The sequence below is a fragment of the Miniopterus natalensis genome, chromosome 10 (assembly GCF_054644295.1).
Source record: "Miniopterus natalensis isolate mMinNat1 chromosome 10, mMinNat1.hap1, whole genome shotgun sequence".
Classification (NCBI taxonomy): domain Eukaryota; kingdom Metazoa; phylum Chordata; class Mammalia; order Chiroptera; family Miniopteridae; genus Miniopterus; species Miniopterus natalensis.
The window spans coordinates 7099500-7115648 of record NC_142090.1 but is presented as its reverse complement, the minus strand read 5'-3'; the positions used below and the strand labels follow the sequence as shown (position 1 = coordinate 7115648).

At 41.1% G+C, this 16149-nt stretch overlaps 1 protein-coding gene and 1 non-coding gene across 2 annotated transcripts; both read right to left on the bottom strand.

Annotated features, from left to right (window-relative positions):
- Positions 1-331: 331 nt before the first annotated feature.
- Positions 332-1273, bottom strand: LOC107523815 (olfactory receptor 2A25-like). Its single transcript, XM_016195505.2, has one exon. It carries the CDS (start codon positions 1262-1264, stop codon positions 332-334), a length of 933 nt encoding a protein of 310 aa, XP_016050991.2. The 5' UTR covers positions 1265-1273.
- Positions 1274-7353: 6080 nt separating this feature from the next.
- Positions 7354-7459, bottom strand: LOC148092170 (U6 spliceosomal RNA). The gene has a single exon (XR_015715246.1). It is a non-coding gene; the product is annotated as a U6 spliceosomal RNA (small nuclear RNA).
- Between the last annotated feature and the right edge of the window lie 8690 nt (positions 7460-16149).

Below are 16149 nucleotides of genomic sequence, written 5' to 3'. Positions count from 1 at the left end.
AATCAATCTCTCTCAACCCCTATATTTGAAATATTCTCCCGAAACCTTGCTTTATTCTACATTTTGCCTACAAGTCCGGATGATGGAATATGCATTCATTTCCTCTTACTCAGAGTAGCTCACACACCATATTAAAAGTGTGTGCTCCAGGCAGGCAGTTGGCAGAGGTTCTCGCTTCCTGGGCAGAATGGGCTCTCTTGGGAGGGAGTCATAGGGGCATTTGAAGATGAGAAGGATGCCCTGGAGCATGTCTATGTATCTTGTGTGGCTACTGGATGAGATGACTCCTCGGGGCCCTTTAAACTCAGCTATTTTATTATTGTTGAGGCTTTCATGCAGATCTCTCCCTGTCAAGCACCCTCTTCAGGGCAGCTTTGACTTCTCTGTTCCTCAGACTATAGATCAGGGGGTTAAGCATGGGGTTGAAAAGGCTGTGGAACAGGAGGAGATATTTCTTCTGCTCCGTGGGGTCCCCATGTCGGGGCCCAACATACATGACAATGGCTGTGCCATAAAAGAGCCCAACCACGCAGAGGTGGGACGAGCAGGTGGAGAAGACTTTCTGGCGCCCGGCCCCTGACCGGATCTTCAGGATGGCACAGAGAATGTGAACGTAGGAAGCCACGATGGAGGACAGCGGTCCCACCAGCACAGACGCTGCCCCAGCCAAAACCGCAATCTCATTAATGTGGGTGTCCGCACAGGCAAGCTTGAGAAGAGCTGTAATCTCACAGAAAAAGTGATTCACTTTCTGGGGCCCACAGAAGGGCAACGGTAAGAGTAACACTGTATGTGCCAGGGCCAGGAGGACCCCTAACGTCCAGGAAGCCACTGCCAGGTTGATGCAGACTCTCCAGCTCACGAGGACAGCATATCGGAGGGGGTGGCAGATGGCCACATACCGGTCATAGGACATCACCACCAGGAGAAGACATTCAGTGTGAGCAAAGCTCAAGAAGAGGAAGGTCTGTGTCACACAGCCAGCAAAGGAGATGGCCTTGGCTGGGCTCAGGAGGTTTACCAGCATCTGGGGCACCGTGTTGCAGGCGTAGGACATGTCGACGACAGCCAGGTGTGAGAGGAAGAAGTACATGGGGGTGTGCAGGCGGGAGTCCAGCCAGACGAGCCCCAGGATGACCCCGTTGCCCAGCAGGGTGAAGGCGTAGAACAGGGAGAAGAGCCCGAAGAGGAGCATCTGAGTCCCTGGGCTCAGGGGAAACCCCAGCAGGAGGAACTCGGTGACAGAAGTCTGGTTTCCCCGCATTTCCCTGGGAGAGAGACAAGGGAGCTCAGCACGTCTGAAGGCCTGAGGGACGTGTTCCACACGGGGGATCTGTGTGTCACTGCTTCCTCCCTCAGAAAACATCTCCAATGACATTTGTCCCTTGCTAAGTGAATACTACACATTGCAAATGACACAGGATTTTTTCACCGTGACAAGCTAAGCGCTAGTATCCTCTGACAGCATTCGGGAACCTTACCTGTATTTCCAAACCTTGACCACAGTTCAAAACACGTTGATCCTCCACCTGCCTTCACAGCAGTGGACGCTCCCCGGTCGGTGTGGCCACGTCTGAGGTTCGCCCGAGTGTGTTCCCGCGTCACGGTGCACACAGAGCCACGGGGGACAGTGTGGCCTGTGGCCTTGCATCTGTATCTGCACGAGGAGCACGTCGGAGACCCTCCCATCAGGTGACCTCACAAATTTGTGCCTCCGTTACATGGATTTCTTGTTAGCCTTGTGGTCTTTACCGGCGGCATAATCTTGAATTATGTCGAGAGAAGGGCGGGCAGACCGCCACACCTTTAGCTAAATTTAAAAGAAAGAACCTTGTCTTCTGACTTTTGTACCCACAGATAGTCTACTCTGATCATGCTGTTTTGTGATCAGATGTTACCTGCCACCTATTAGCCTCTAATAAATATTTATATTCTACATCTGCATGTGTGTGCATGATGTATATATTAGAGAGAGAGTTATATGTATGTCTGCATTCACTTGAACCCTTATTATGTGCAAGTGTGCAAGGTACTGGGTATTTTCTTTATTATTTCCTACTCTATTTCATCAGTAAAAATGCTGGTTGAATTTCTTGATGGGTCATAGCCTGAGATTTTTTTTTAAATCCTGATCAATATCCAAGACCAGAGCTAAAGCCCTACCTATATACTCCTGTTCATAGAACCTTCAACGTGTTTTATAGCTTAACTCTAATATAAAGATATCATTCGTCATGAATCTTTACTTTTTTGCAGCTTATCAATTATTTGAAAGCACTTCTACCACGTGGGTGTTCTGAACTTTGACTTGTAATTAAACCATCGCTTCTGCTTCCTTGTCTGTCTGATTACACATCCTTCTCAATCCGGAATCCATCTGAAGTTCACTAAAATAAGAATCCCAGAAAACTCATAACCGAGTTCCTATCTATCAGTCACCCATTCAAATTTTCTGATATGTTAATATCTGCAAGGTTTTATAAGCAAAAGTGTGAAGGTTTTACCCTGTTTCAAAGGCAGAATCAGAATTCACAGTAGAAATATTGGGAGATGACTTCATCTTAGTCCAAGAAATAACTTTTTAACAACTGGAATCACCTCCTTGAAGGAAACTGGTTGTTTTATTAGGACTGAACTTCATGTCAGTGAATGTTTTAAATCAGAGATGGATTAACCATCAATAGATGGTTACTTCTAGGTGGGATTCCCACGTTACGTGAGAACTTGAACAAGAATGCTGAGGTCTCTTCCAACTATAGGATTCATTGGCCCTAAATGTACAGAAAAGTGTTACCCATTTTCATTTCAGCTTTCTAGCAGCATCTGTGGCCAATGGAGACAACAATATTATTTCTAAAATGTTTCTTCATCAAGAAACACAATAAACTAAATTAGAAAGACCAATGAGTGTCATCTCACCTTCCTTCTATCTGCAAGTAGTTAAAACACAACACATAAAATCCACAGACACTTGCTAAACATATTCAATGTCCTGCCACAGGTCTTGACTGAGTACATACAGGACAATTCCTATCTGCTGGCGTACAGAACCTGCTTGGAATGACAAGACTGTTACAAGAACTCGAAAGGTGATAGTTCTCATATTAAATAACACATCAAATAGAAGTTCACTTTCAAAAATAAAACCTTCAGGACACTCTTCTGTAACAATCTCATTTGTGGTCAATTAGGACCATTGTTTCATAAAAACATGACTTAATTTCATGGGACAATGGAAAGATTTTCAAGCAAATCTCTCCAACAGCTATCTTAACACATAATTTAAACATGAAGTTCAACACTAAATGCATCCAAGTAAAAAAAATCCATATTCTGTGTATTTAAAAGAGATGATAACCTTTAAAGTATCCTATTAGGTAAGTCCATAAATAGCAGACATCTGGCATTGCCAGACAATAACAATTCCATTTGCATTGTGATTTTTCATTAGAGCTTCTGTGAAATTGTATCATGAAAAAAGACTGAATAACATGAGAAACTTACCACAGACTTACAGCTAAAAACGAGAAGACAAGGGGAATGTGAGTTAGGGTAAACAAAAGTACCCCAATAAAGTGAGTAGCATCTGTGAGTTAGTGTTGAAATTCCTGTCCCAGAAGGATCTCTTAGGGGAAAAGGTGCCCTTACAGAAGCAACAGGATTCCGCCCAGAAGAGATTTGCTCTCTGCTTAGCTCCACCACCTCTCAGTAGACTGAGTGCCTGGTGTCGGGCAGATGAAGACCCACCAGGCACACTGCCATCTGCTTCCTTCCAGGGACAAGGGGTTCTCCAGGGACTTGTCTCTGGTTTTCTCCAGAGGGACATTTCCGACAAGACGGTGATGTTGATGATTCTTTCACTCTCTGTGGGTCCATGACCATCCACTTAGAAGCACCAGAATGATTTCTGGGCTCCTTCCTAAGTTACAATACCACACACTTGGGTTTATTATAGCTTCAAGAACTCCAACATTCCCCACCTACTAACCCCCCAAAAAGAGCAAGTGGCAAACAGGGCAGATGGAACCATCCACGTTTCCCATCCTGTCTAGCACTGGCTGAGTTGTAGGTTACGTCTGCCCATAACATGTGTCCTATATTTTTTTTTCCCATCAACTCATAAAGTAAGACCCGGTAGCAGGAGCTCTGGAAGCCATGGGGACCATGTGAAGGAGTCAGGAACGGGGTAAGCCATCCCAAGGGGACTTGTTAAATCCTGTTTGGTAGGATTTAAATGAGGAGCCAAAGGGAAGGGAAACTCTCACCAGGAAACACTCTCTAGTCTATCATTTCCAGAGACTCTGAGTCAAGGGAGAAAGAAATACCAAGTTTCCCCGAGGACTGTAACTCCAACTGTTATTCTCCCTTTTCTGAAATGGGAATAACCTCCTTCTACAATTCTGGGGGATGCAACTGAGACAATTTGTGGTGCCTTTGTGATTTAAATGTCTCCTTTATTCTTTTATCTACATCTATTCTTATACTCAAACGTGGAGGCCATAGGAGATAATTTCCTAAATTAAAGTTATGAGAGTGTACACGCCAACTAAGAGAATAACTGCATGACTGTTTTTTTACCTCGAGAGCAGTGACCTGCGGTAGACCCGAAATGGGCTTTTCCCCATTAAATCCATTCAGTAAGGGGCTCATCGGTGACTGGAGTCCAGATTATACCCTCACATATTTGAAAGATATTACTATGATCATTTTTAAATCTCTACTTTTTGATCATATAACTTTTTATTCCTAACATTTTTAATACAGACCTTTTCCCTTTTTAGGCGTTCATCTTACCTATTTTATTGGCGTTTGTAAAAAACCTAGGTTTATATTTTAATGATCTTCATAATTTTTTTATTTTTGTCAATAAAGTTTGCTCTTGTCCCACCGGGCAAGTTTGAGCATCAAACTAGGATCCAGGAGATCGCGGTTCGATTCCCTGTCAGGGCACGTGCCCGGGTTTCCAAACTCGATCCCCAGCAGGGGGCGTGCAGAAGGCAGCCGATCAATGACCCTCTCTCATCACTGATGCTTCTCTCTCTCTCTCCCTCTCCCTTCCTCTCTCTGAAATCAATAAAAACATATTATTAAAAATATATAAATATTAAAAAATAAAGTTTGCTCTTATATAAATTATATCTTACCTTTATTTTAATTCTTGGTCATTGTAACTTCCTTAGTTAAATATTGAACTTATTAAATGTGTCTTATTTTTTAGTAAATGTAATTTGGGCTCTAAATATGCTTTTTATCTACCATTTTAGCTGTACATCTCAAGTTTGATATTTAGAATTTTCACCATTAACTCCACCAGTAAAACACAAATTATGTAGAAGTGCATTTTGAGGTTTCCAAATATTTGTGGTATCTGTATTGTTAATTTAAAATTTATAACCACTGTGGTATAAAATAGTAAATCCTTGTGACATTGATTCTTTGAAAACCCTGACAGTTTTTATTGCTTTGTATATAGTCAATTTTTGCCATGTTTATATTTATTTGAAAGTAATATATATTCTCTATTTCTTGGGTATAGGATTATTTACATATTTATTAGAGCAACCTGTTTAATTTTCTTATTCAGAGTTTTTACTTCTTTTTTTTTTCCAGCATTATCAATTTGTTTCTGAAAGCATCTTGCTAAGTTCCCCACTATGAACTTGAGTTTACAAACCTTTTCATTAGAATTCTCCAACTTTTTTTTTGGTTTCTAATTCTATATTGTGGCTATGTTGTTACAGGTATACATATTAACGATTGTTACATCTTCTTTGTAGACTCTTAGCTTGATTATTAGATAGTCTCTCTCTTGATACGAATTCTTTTTGCCTTACATAAACATAAATACAAATATCGGCCTAGTATTTCTATTGTTGCATCAACTTATTATATATTAGCATAGGGTATGTTCTTCATTTTCATTATTCCAGCCTTTCTTGGTGATTGTGTTTTAGTTGCTCTTATAAACAATATATAGCTGTATTTTTATTTTATTTTATTTATTTATTTTTTTTATAGCTGCATTTTTAAGGGTTTCAAAAGATCAATATGAAAATCAGAGGACAGAATCTATTTCATTCAATGTAAATATTGAGGTACTTAGACCTTTAGCACGTGTGCATCCTTTCTCTTGGCTGTGACGCTCTTTTTTCTGTTAGCTTTAGAAAGAGATGCTATACCATGGTCTGGCCTGGCTCCCACTTACTTTTACCTCTTTGCTGTTTTGTCTCCACTTAGTGATCAAATTTCTATATTTCTTGGGTATTTTCACTCAGGGTACAAGTAATACAGACACATGCCCCTCCAATAACTGGGTCACTTTGAAACACACCAGGTAATTTCAGAAATATTTTGTAGTAATGTTCTGTTTTAGTTCAGAGTATAAATTTGGCGTAGAAAAATGTGTCCTTCTTAATGCCTTTCATTAATACACAGATCGTGTTCATTTATCCCAATATTGGTGATGCTAATGTGGACGGATCACTTGGCTAAGGTAGTGTCTCCAAGTTATCTCCATTAAAAAAGCATTAATCCATCATTTTTAAGCACTCTGTTACTTCTGGCGTAACAAATTATTCTACGCTCATCTCATATGTTCCCCACTTCAGCTTGGAATCCGTTGTTTCACTAAAAATGTCTGTTTCCTTTTATTGAAGAAGCGTATTTTCAAAGCAATATCTGATTTGATTGGATGTTAAATAATTAATATTTTCATCATGATCGTTGCTAAATTTTTAATACCCTCATTCGATAGGGAGAGTGTATAATTTGGGACAATACATAAATTTTTATAAGATAATGGATTGTTAAATTTACTTCTTTAATCCTAACTCATTTTTTATAACTTCCTTTAGAGACACATCTATTTTACTAAATTAACATTAGTATCAAAGAAAATTATCTCGATATTATGCGGTAGTTTATTTTTAGACAAAACTATATTTATAATCCCAGGATCTTATTAATTATCTTGTTTACATTTTTTCTTGGTTTTATTTATATTTAGGCAATTACAGGCTCTTGAACTTTAGACTGGCAGATTAAACTTTTAATGGTCTGGTTCCTTGTGTAAGTAAAATGGCACCTACCTCAAATTAGATTTGACATTGTGGGGGTTTTTCTTTTTTTAATTTTTAAAATTATTTTTATTACAGTTGACATTCAATATTATCTTGTATTAGTTTCAGGTGTACAGCATAGCAGTTAGACAATCAAATACTTTACAAAGTCTTCCCCTAATATCCCCAGTACCCACCTGGCACCGTACAGAGTTATCACAATATTATTGACTCTGTTCCCTACGCTGTGCTTTCCATTCCCATGACTATTTTGGAACTACAATCTGTGCTTCTCAAAAACATGGGACACCTCATGAATTTGGTGTTGTCCCTGCTCAGGGGCCAAGCTAATCTTCTCTGTATCATTCCAATTGTAGTCCACATGCTGCCCAAGGGAGCACATCAAGTTTTCATAAGTATCTTAGAAGAACATGAAATTCAATAAAAGGGCAAAGAGATAATATGTGTATGAAACACATGGCAAACGGTGGTCCCTGTTAATTTGTGTCTATAGTGTTCGAGTGTTGACTGTATATATACTTTCATATACATAATTAAAATCATAAGAACAGTACTGTTTATATATTTCTTTCATTTAGAATCATATCAAGTACATTTTCCATGTCAAAATATTTATCCACAACATACTTTCAACAGTTGCATACCATTGCATACAAACATTTTAATTTATACTGTATATTACCTTCTAAGTTATATGTGATATAATACTACAATGACTAAATTATAAGTGTATACTTCTGTGTATGTCTTTTATTATTTTCTTTAATTTTTTATTTATTGATTTTAGCAAGAGAGGGGACATGAGAGACAGAGGGAGAGAGAAGACATTGAGTTGTTGTTCCACTCATGCATGCATTCATTGGTTGATTCTCATATGTGCCCTGAGTGGGGATCAAACCCACAACCTTGGCATATGGGGATGATGCTCTGACCAGCTGAGCCACCCAGCCAGGGCTATTTTATTATTTTCATATAGTAAACCCCTAGACATGGAAGCTCTCAGTCAAATCTATCTATCACCTCTCTATCTCCATCATCATCAACATCACGTTTCTATCTATAAGAAGCAAGCTATCAAAAAAACATCCAGACACATCATCATTGGAAGAGATCCCTCTGTGGGAATGAGTGTCTAATTTAGCAATCACGACTCTAATCTCAAATTCACATTCCTTAGGATGTGTCCCACTTGAGCTTTTCAGCTTCTATCATGCTGACCCTCGTGTTTTAAAACAATTTCGTCAAACCTGGTGTCAAATGTCCTTCCTCAGGTGCATCCTCACCTCACCTTCCTATTAAATACCTAGAAAGAATGAGAATAGTTCACAGAAAGTGAGGCTTCAGGAAGCTTAAGTAGAATCTGCCTACGAGGTAGGAAGCTTCTTGTTTACTGGGTGAAACCTGTCTCTCTTAGTCTGTTTACAACCTTGAGCTCTCTGCCCTCTAAAGGAGCTGATGACAACTTTGTGGGACGTTTGTCTGTGTTTTTTACTACCCGTAATCAAAATAGTTCCACGTAGAAGTAGCTATCCCAACACCTACTATTCAGAATTTCCTTCCTAGATATCTTTTTACATATTAAGGTGCAAATTTCCACTTTGTTTCTAATCTATTGCTGTCTTCTTAATTCCAGAATGTGGCCCGAGAGGTGCTTTGTTTCTTATGAACGACAACAGGAATCACTTGACATGTAAGGTCCACATCATCCATTATACACAGAGGGCCTCCCACACACAGTTATTAAAGTTATCAATGTTTTCATATAATTGACACCACAGCTCTTTTTTTATTTCAATCCTCACCCAAGGACATTTCCTCCATCAATTTCTAGAGAGAGTAAAAGGAAGGGGTGGGGGGGTACATCAATTTGAGAGAGACGCATGGACTGGTTGCCTCCCACAGCCACCCAGCCTGGCGGGGAACCAGCTATCGAGGCGCGTGCCTTGGACCAGGAATTGAACCCTTTGGTCCAAGGGCCGACTGCCTAACCACTGAGCCAAACCAGCCAGGGCAACACCGCAGCTCCTAAGTACAAAATATTGCATAATTGCGACATGCCTTTTATCACTCGTGGCCAAAACATGTTTTCTACCAAGCTCATATGAGATAATATGAGAAAAATCTTAAAATAATGGATGTAGTTTTACCTTATACTTTTTTACTTTCTTTTATGCTTATGGAAGTAATTAGTAATAAAATACTCTGGAAATTATTTGTCTACATGGGGTTTAGGTAAATGTAAATTTGGGCGTACACTGAGCTGGAAAATGCTTGTCAGCCATTCAAAAATACCAATGCACTGACACCCTGAACTTACTCGCTAGTCTCACTGTATAAACCTGAAGGGGCCGCGCAGAGAGCAGTGGGGTCCAAGGGCTCCCCATTTGATTTTTTTATAGGCTCACAACCAGTTACCATAAAAAGGAAGGTTTCACTTGTTCCTCTCTAGGCACTGTGAAAAGTCAACCATGACTTAACTGCCACCTCCGCCCATTTCCCTGCCCTAGCTGGGGACCTAGCCCAGGTGCCTCACCCCCTTGAGCAGGTCCTAACAGGCAGTGCCACCGGGAAGTAGAACTGGATGGAGCATTTTCTCTGTGCTCATGGAGTGTGTGGAGATAGCAGCAAGGAGTAGGAAAGTCAAAGGTAAGCTCTGGCCATGAAGTGGTCGAGGTACAAAGTGGCCGAGGCACAAAAGAAAGAGAAGGCCTGGTGACTTGGCAGGTCCCTGGCTGAGGCGTGTCTGAGTAGACAGGACAACACTCCAGCAAATCAGAGCCCAGGCAACCTCAGTGAACAACCCCCAAGTCCAAGCTCCACCCGAGAGAATACAGGGTGTCCCAAAAAATGTACACACACTTAACAGCTGATAGCTCAGTTGATGTTTCTTTCTTTTCAGATTGAACCCATTGGAATGAATAATCACTCAAAGTGTGTATCCATATTTTTGGGACACCCTGTATATGGCCTGGGGTCTGCCCTCCACATTGCCTGAGGCAGCCTTCTGACAAAACAAAAACATTCCTTATCACATTGGAAGACTCTTAAGATCAATAAGATGAGTAAATAGGGTAAAATTACTTGTTTGGGAGTATATGATGTTAGCTATGTTTATGTTTTATATTTATATTTTTGACCAAGATTTGTTTAACTTTATGTTTGATTTATCTTAATATAATAAAAATTAATTATCTGCAAATACTGCAAGAGATTGCTTTTAACTTCTTTGCGAACTAATTGAGCTGTTGATTAAATGATGGAAATGCCTTTGCAGTTTACCTTTCCATGAGTTATTTAGCTAATTAATTCCTACACCTGTACTCTAATATCTGAAAGCACTCATACCATTTTGAGTTTTAGCACCGGTTATATTAAATAGTACCCGATGGCAGAAGTTCTGTTTTGGTTTTTGCTTTCAGAGCCTAAGTGTCTGAAGGTAGGTCTGGCCAGTCCTGATCTGAAGAGGCCACCCTGAGAAGCCAAACCTTCTGGCCTGAGTCTCCACCCTCTCTGGTCCCCAAGGACGTAGCACCTTGCTGACTGCCCTCTCCACCATAGGCTTCTGTGTCTGTTCCCTTGCCTGGTTTTTCTCCTGTTTCTTTATCCTTCAAGCACCATTCAAACATAAACTCATTCACAATTCATAGACTTTATTGCCACCACTAAGGTGAACAACCATCCAGGACTGAAAGTGCCGCACCTCACAAAACCCCCTGGTCCAGGGCAAAGCTGAATAGTTGATGACCCTAGTAACCACCCAAGGGACTAAGACTGTCTTCAGATGTCGTGCATTAGGATTGCCTTTCAACTACATCCATGACGCTCACTCCAATTCCATTCCTCTATGAGCAGACATACTTACACACGAACTTCACACACACACTCATGCACACACATCCATGCCACCTGCTTAAAATCCTCCAGTCGCCCCTCCACATGGCCTCGCAGGCCTACCTTTTCGCCCAGATCTTGAATCTTTATTTTATTCTCTTGACTCAGTATAATCATTTAAAGAGCCTCATGGCTTGGTTCTTTTTTGAAGTCTTAATTGTGGAAAATTTCCAACACTCAGAAAAGTGGACAGTCAGGACAATGATCCTCTGCGTATCGCAGCCTCAACAACGGTCAGCATCTTGCCAGTCCTGTCTATTTAAGGCTTTCGAGGAGAGTTCAGATACAGGGTGGGGCAAAAGTAGGTTCACCGCGGCTCGTATGGAAAGTAACAGAGGAATTAATAAAGAAGAAGAAGAAGAAGAAACTCTGTGTTTCACATACAACCGTAAACCTACTTTTGCCCATCCTGTATTTCCAGTAGTTTTAGGCTGAAATATATTCTGGGTTTTAAATTAGGAAGTCATGGTAACTTTGTGCATTTCTCCTAAATGCCACGGCCATGCTCAGTGTGTGACTTGATCCCTTCCAGTTGACATATCTGTGTTTGTTCTCTAAACTTCCCTTCTTCCTCATCTACTTTGCCCAATTCCACAATGTTTAAATAGGTCTTGCTGTATTTAGCGTTAAGTTCCTCTAAAAATGGTTCTGGCCCTGGCCGGTTTGGCTCAGTGGTTACAGCATCAGCCAGCCGACCGAAGGACCCCGGGTTCGATTCCAGCCGAGGGCACGTACCTCGGTTGCAGGGTCCACCCCAGTCGGGGCCAGAGCGGGAGGCAACAATCGATGTGTCAACAATCGATGTGTCAGTCTCACGTCATTGTTTCTCTCTTTCTCTCCCCTTCCACTCTCTCTGAAAAGCAATGGAAAAAATACCCTCAGGTGAGGGTTAATTAATAAGTAAATGAGTGAATAAATAAATAAAACAAAAAATAAATTTCTAATGGTGGAATTTCAAGTTTAAAAAATAATAATAATAAAAATAGAATAAAAATGGTTCTGCTTGTTTCTCCTGACTCAACTGTCTCTTTGGCCATTTCTCATGTGCCTTGCACAACAGAGCCTGCCACTATTCTCTTTTCTTTCCTCAGAAAGCAGTTGAGCAATCTCACATTACTCAACAAGCCTTTCTTTAAGAGGCTCTATGTTAGCCATACACTGCCTGTTTCTCTTGTAGTCAGAAAAATCATGAAGAACTCTTTAAGGTCGCTCTTTCCTTTTTTCCCCAAAAAAACTAGGTTTACTTCTTTTCCAAATCTCTTTTCCAGCTTCTCTAAAGAAAGCTTAAGGCTGTGTCTCTGAATTCTCAATCTTTCTCACCAGAGAGTGTTAGCAAACCAGGTCTCTGGGAGGCGAAGGGCTATGGGGTTGGAGAGGGAGGTGGGAGAAAGGGAAATAAAAGCCCTGAGGTAGAGTTTTTGGGTTCCATTGTGTAAATACTCATCAGATGGAATTCAAAAGGCCAACACAATGTCACTAGATCGGAAGTTGGGAAGAGATGGACACCATCCACACTCTCCCGCTGGTCGGGGCCAACCCCAGCACACTACCTGCTCTTCTTCTCAGGCAAAAGAGCAAAGAGATTGAATTTACAGATTCTAGAGCCACACAGTATGGATTTCAACACAGCACTAGGTCTGTGGCTCTTGAGTAAGTAGCTCAACTCGTCTAAACTTTGATTTCCTCACCTTTAAAATAGCGGTAATAAATATCTCTGTCTAGTGGGGCAATTGTTGCAATGGGCAAAATTCTTAGGAGAGCGCCTGACGTATTGTAAGCACTGTTTCTTATAGATTGAAGAGCAAACGGTGTTATTTGAACACATTGGCCACTAGATGGCAGCCTCCTCATTTCCATTAGAGAAAACTTTTTCTTAGCAGAGGTATTTCCGACTCAATATTCAACACATCGCTAATTTGATTACTCTCACTGACAACATCCTCCCCTTTCACCTCTTCGTTTAAGCTCCATGTTTCCCTTGGAAATTCCAAAAACCTAGCTATTGACCCATACGTAGCCACCTCTAAAACTCTATGCTGAAGCTATTCCATTTTTTTTTAATTTTTTTTTCTTAATTATTATTGATTTCAGAGAGAGAAAGGGAAAGGGAGAGATAGAAACATCATTGGTGAAAGAGAATCATCGATCAGCTGCCTCCTGCATGCCCACCCCTGCTGGAGACTGAGCCCGCAACCTGGGCATGTGTCCTGACCAGGAATCAAACCATGACCTCTTGGTTCATAGTCCAATGCTCAACCACCGAGCCACACCGGCCAGGCTGAAGCTATTCTTTATCAAGAGTTGCTCATTTTATTTAGTAATTATAAGAATTAAAACCAAAGCCACAGTTAGTTAATGGAAGGGGCCAACTCCCAGATCTTTCCTCTCATTTTCTCAAAAGATGACAAGATTGCTTCAGATGTGACCTCCATTATCACATCACTTGTTTCCCTGCCCAGTCACTGAAAGGAGACCATAAGTCAGTCAAGCAGCCGTTCAGTTCCATCAATATTTATCAAGACACTATAGATGTGAGATACTGTGCCAGGTAGTAAGGCTATAAAGGTAAATAATAATCATATATGATCAAAAGTCTACCTATTAACAAATCTACCAGATCTTTCCAGAAATAACATGTTAATTTTTTAATGAACTCAACAGCTTACTCTACAACTTATATAGAAGAATAAAGGTCCTTGAAAGATTAATCTCTACCAGATATTAAGCATACTACTGAGTTATTGTTAGACTAATACAACAGGAAAATAACCATAAAATATCCATCAGAACTTAAGATATGATTTTTAAAAAATGAACCAGGTATAGGTGGGCAAAGGATAGATTATTTATCAGTTCTGGGGGTAAGGCTCACTGTTTAGAGATAAATTAAGTTGGATCCCTTTCTCTTACTTCATACAAAGGCAAATCTAAATGGGTAAAAAACCTAAATGTGCAAGGTAAAATTATGAAGTTAATAGAAGAAAATATAGAATCATTTTGGGACTGGTGGGTGGAGAATGGCTTATCAAACAAGGCCCCAAAAGCTCGAAAATTGATTGGAGTTCCATTCAGTGAAAGGCGCAGGTGACAGTCAGGAGAGGACTTTTATAACATCTAAAAGCTACGGGATATATAACCCATGGACACAGACAGTAGTGTGGTGAAGGCCTGGGGAGGGGAGTGGGGGCGGGGTGGAAAGGGTCAATGAGGAAAAAAGGGGACATCTGTAATATTTTGAACAATAAAAAAATAAAAATAAATAAAATGGGAAGGAAAAAATAAAGCAACATAAAATTAAATTAAAATAATAAAATAACAAAATTAAATTAAATTAAAAAGCTACGGTTGACCACCAGCTAAACAATACACGAAAAACCGGTGTGCACATGCACGCACAAATACAAACAGGAGAGAAAACTCAAAGGGCCAACAAACAGAAGAGTGCTCATCCCCATTGTAACAGGGAATGTGCAAATTAAAACAACAAAAAAATACTATTTTCACATTCATCAGAACAGCCAAAAATGACCGGGCGTTGGCGAGGAAGTGAAGGAAGGAAAACCTTGGTACTGCTGGCAGGACTGTGAAATTACTCCCTCAATCTGGAGAGCAACCTGCCAGTACCTGGTGAAATGAAACATTTACATCTGCTTTGACTCAGAGATCCACTCCCGGGCAGGTCCCCAAGGGAAAGCCTGGCACAGGTTCATGCGGGGACAGAGAGAAAGATGTTCCCTGCAGCACTGCTGTGGACGTGGGGAGTTGAAGGTCCCCCACACGGGGAGAATAGGTCAGTGAGGTGTGACGGACGCCCAGTGCCAAAGGAATGTCCTGCCGCAGTCGGAGTCAGCGGAACTATTAGTACAAACACCATCTGCTGTATGAAAACACCTCCCACACAGAACAGCACTGTGCCTTCCAGGAGGAGGTATTCGCTTCTATACTTATTAACTACAACAGCACAAGCGTCTGGGACAGGCCCGTAACATAGTAATTAAGCCTGGGCCGGTGTCTTAACCTCTCTGTTTAATCAGTTTCTCCATCTGAAAATCGGGAGATAATAACAGTAACTACTCCTGGGAATTGTAAGGATTAGCTGATTAATATAAAGAACTTAAACAATGCCTGGAAGCAAGTACTCACTAAGCAGCATTGTTATTATTATTCATAATAATACAGCTGGGGGATCAAGAGTGGAAGAGAAAGCCTGGCTGGCGTGGCTCAGTGGTTGAGCATCGACCTAGGATCCAGGAGATCTCAGTTCGATTCCTGGTCAGGGCGCATACCCGGGCTAGGGCCTGATCCCCAGTCGGGAGTGTGCAGAAGGCAGCCGATCAATGACTCTCTCATCACTGATGTTTCTCTCTCTCCCTCTCCCTTCCTCTCTGAAATTAACAAAAACATTTTAAGAAGAAAAGAGCAATCACTAAAATTGTATATTAAAGTGTAAGTTAACCTAAGGCAGTCTTGCCCTTTCCTAATCCTCAGGAATGTCAGGGTGCAGAGGGTGGTGGTCACATCAGACCTAGAAAGCGGGAGGGAGATGACTGTGCTGGCCTTTAAACCCAGGAGGAAGTAATCGCCAGTCAGAGAAAAGGGTCTTTTAAGCAATTAGCTGGCCCCTGAGTGCCTGCAGGTCGGCCCACGGGCCATCACTGGCATGGGCACTGTGGGCTACAAGCTGCTGCATTAAAAGGAAGCACCAGGCACACACATTGAATCAGCTGCTAGAATGTTATTTTGTCCTAAGAAGGTGGTTCCTGGTCCAAGAAAGGGGACTTGGTCACAGGAGACTTTACAAATCCCAGTTGCAAACACTCACGGGGTTTGTTCATTTTTCTCACGGAAGGAACATGAAAATAAAAATACTTGAGTGGGCTGAAATCTGCTTAGGGAGTGACCTTGGGAGTAAAGAAGGAAAACGACATCACAGAAATTCTCTCAAGCCCAGTTCCCACGGACAGAGCTGAATAACATGTTCTCGAGCACTTTGAAACCAAAATCAAGTAAGGAAACGTAGACTAGCTTCCTTCTTTGCAACTGAGAACAATTTCCAACCCAGGAAGTGGCTGCCAAAGTTTAGTGTCAGGGTCACAGAGGCCAGCTCCAGATTGTTCAGGTTCAACCACTTATACCTTTATTCCCAGCTCCACCACTTGCAGGCCTTATGACCTTGTAC

What these genes read in the sequence shown, in the direction of transcription:
- LOC107523815 (XM_016195505.2), bottom strand. Translation starts at nt 1,264, where the DNA reads ATGCGGGGAAACCAGACTTCTGTCACCGAGTTCCTCCTGCTGGGGTTT.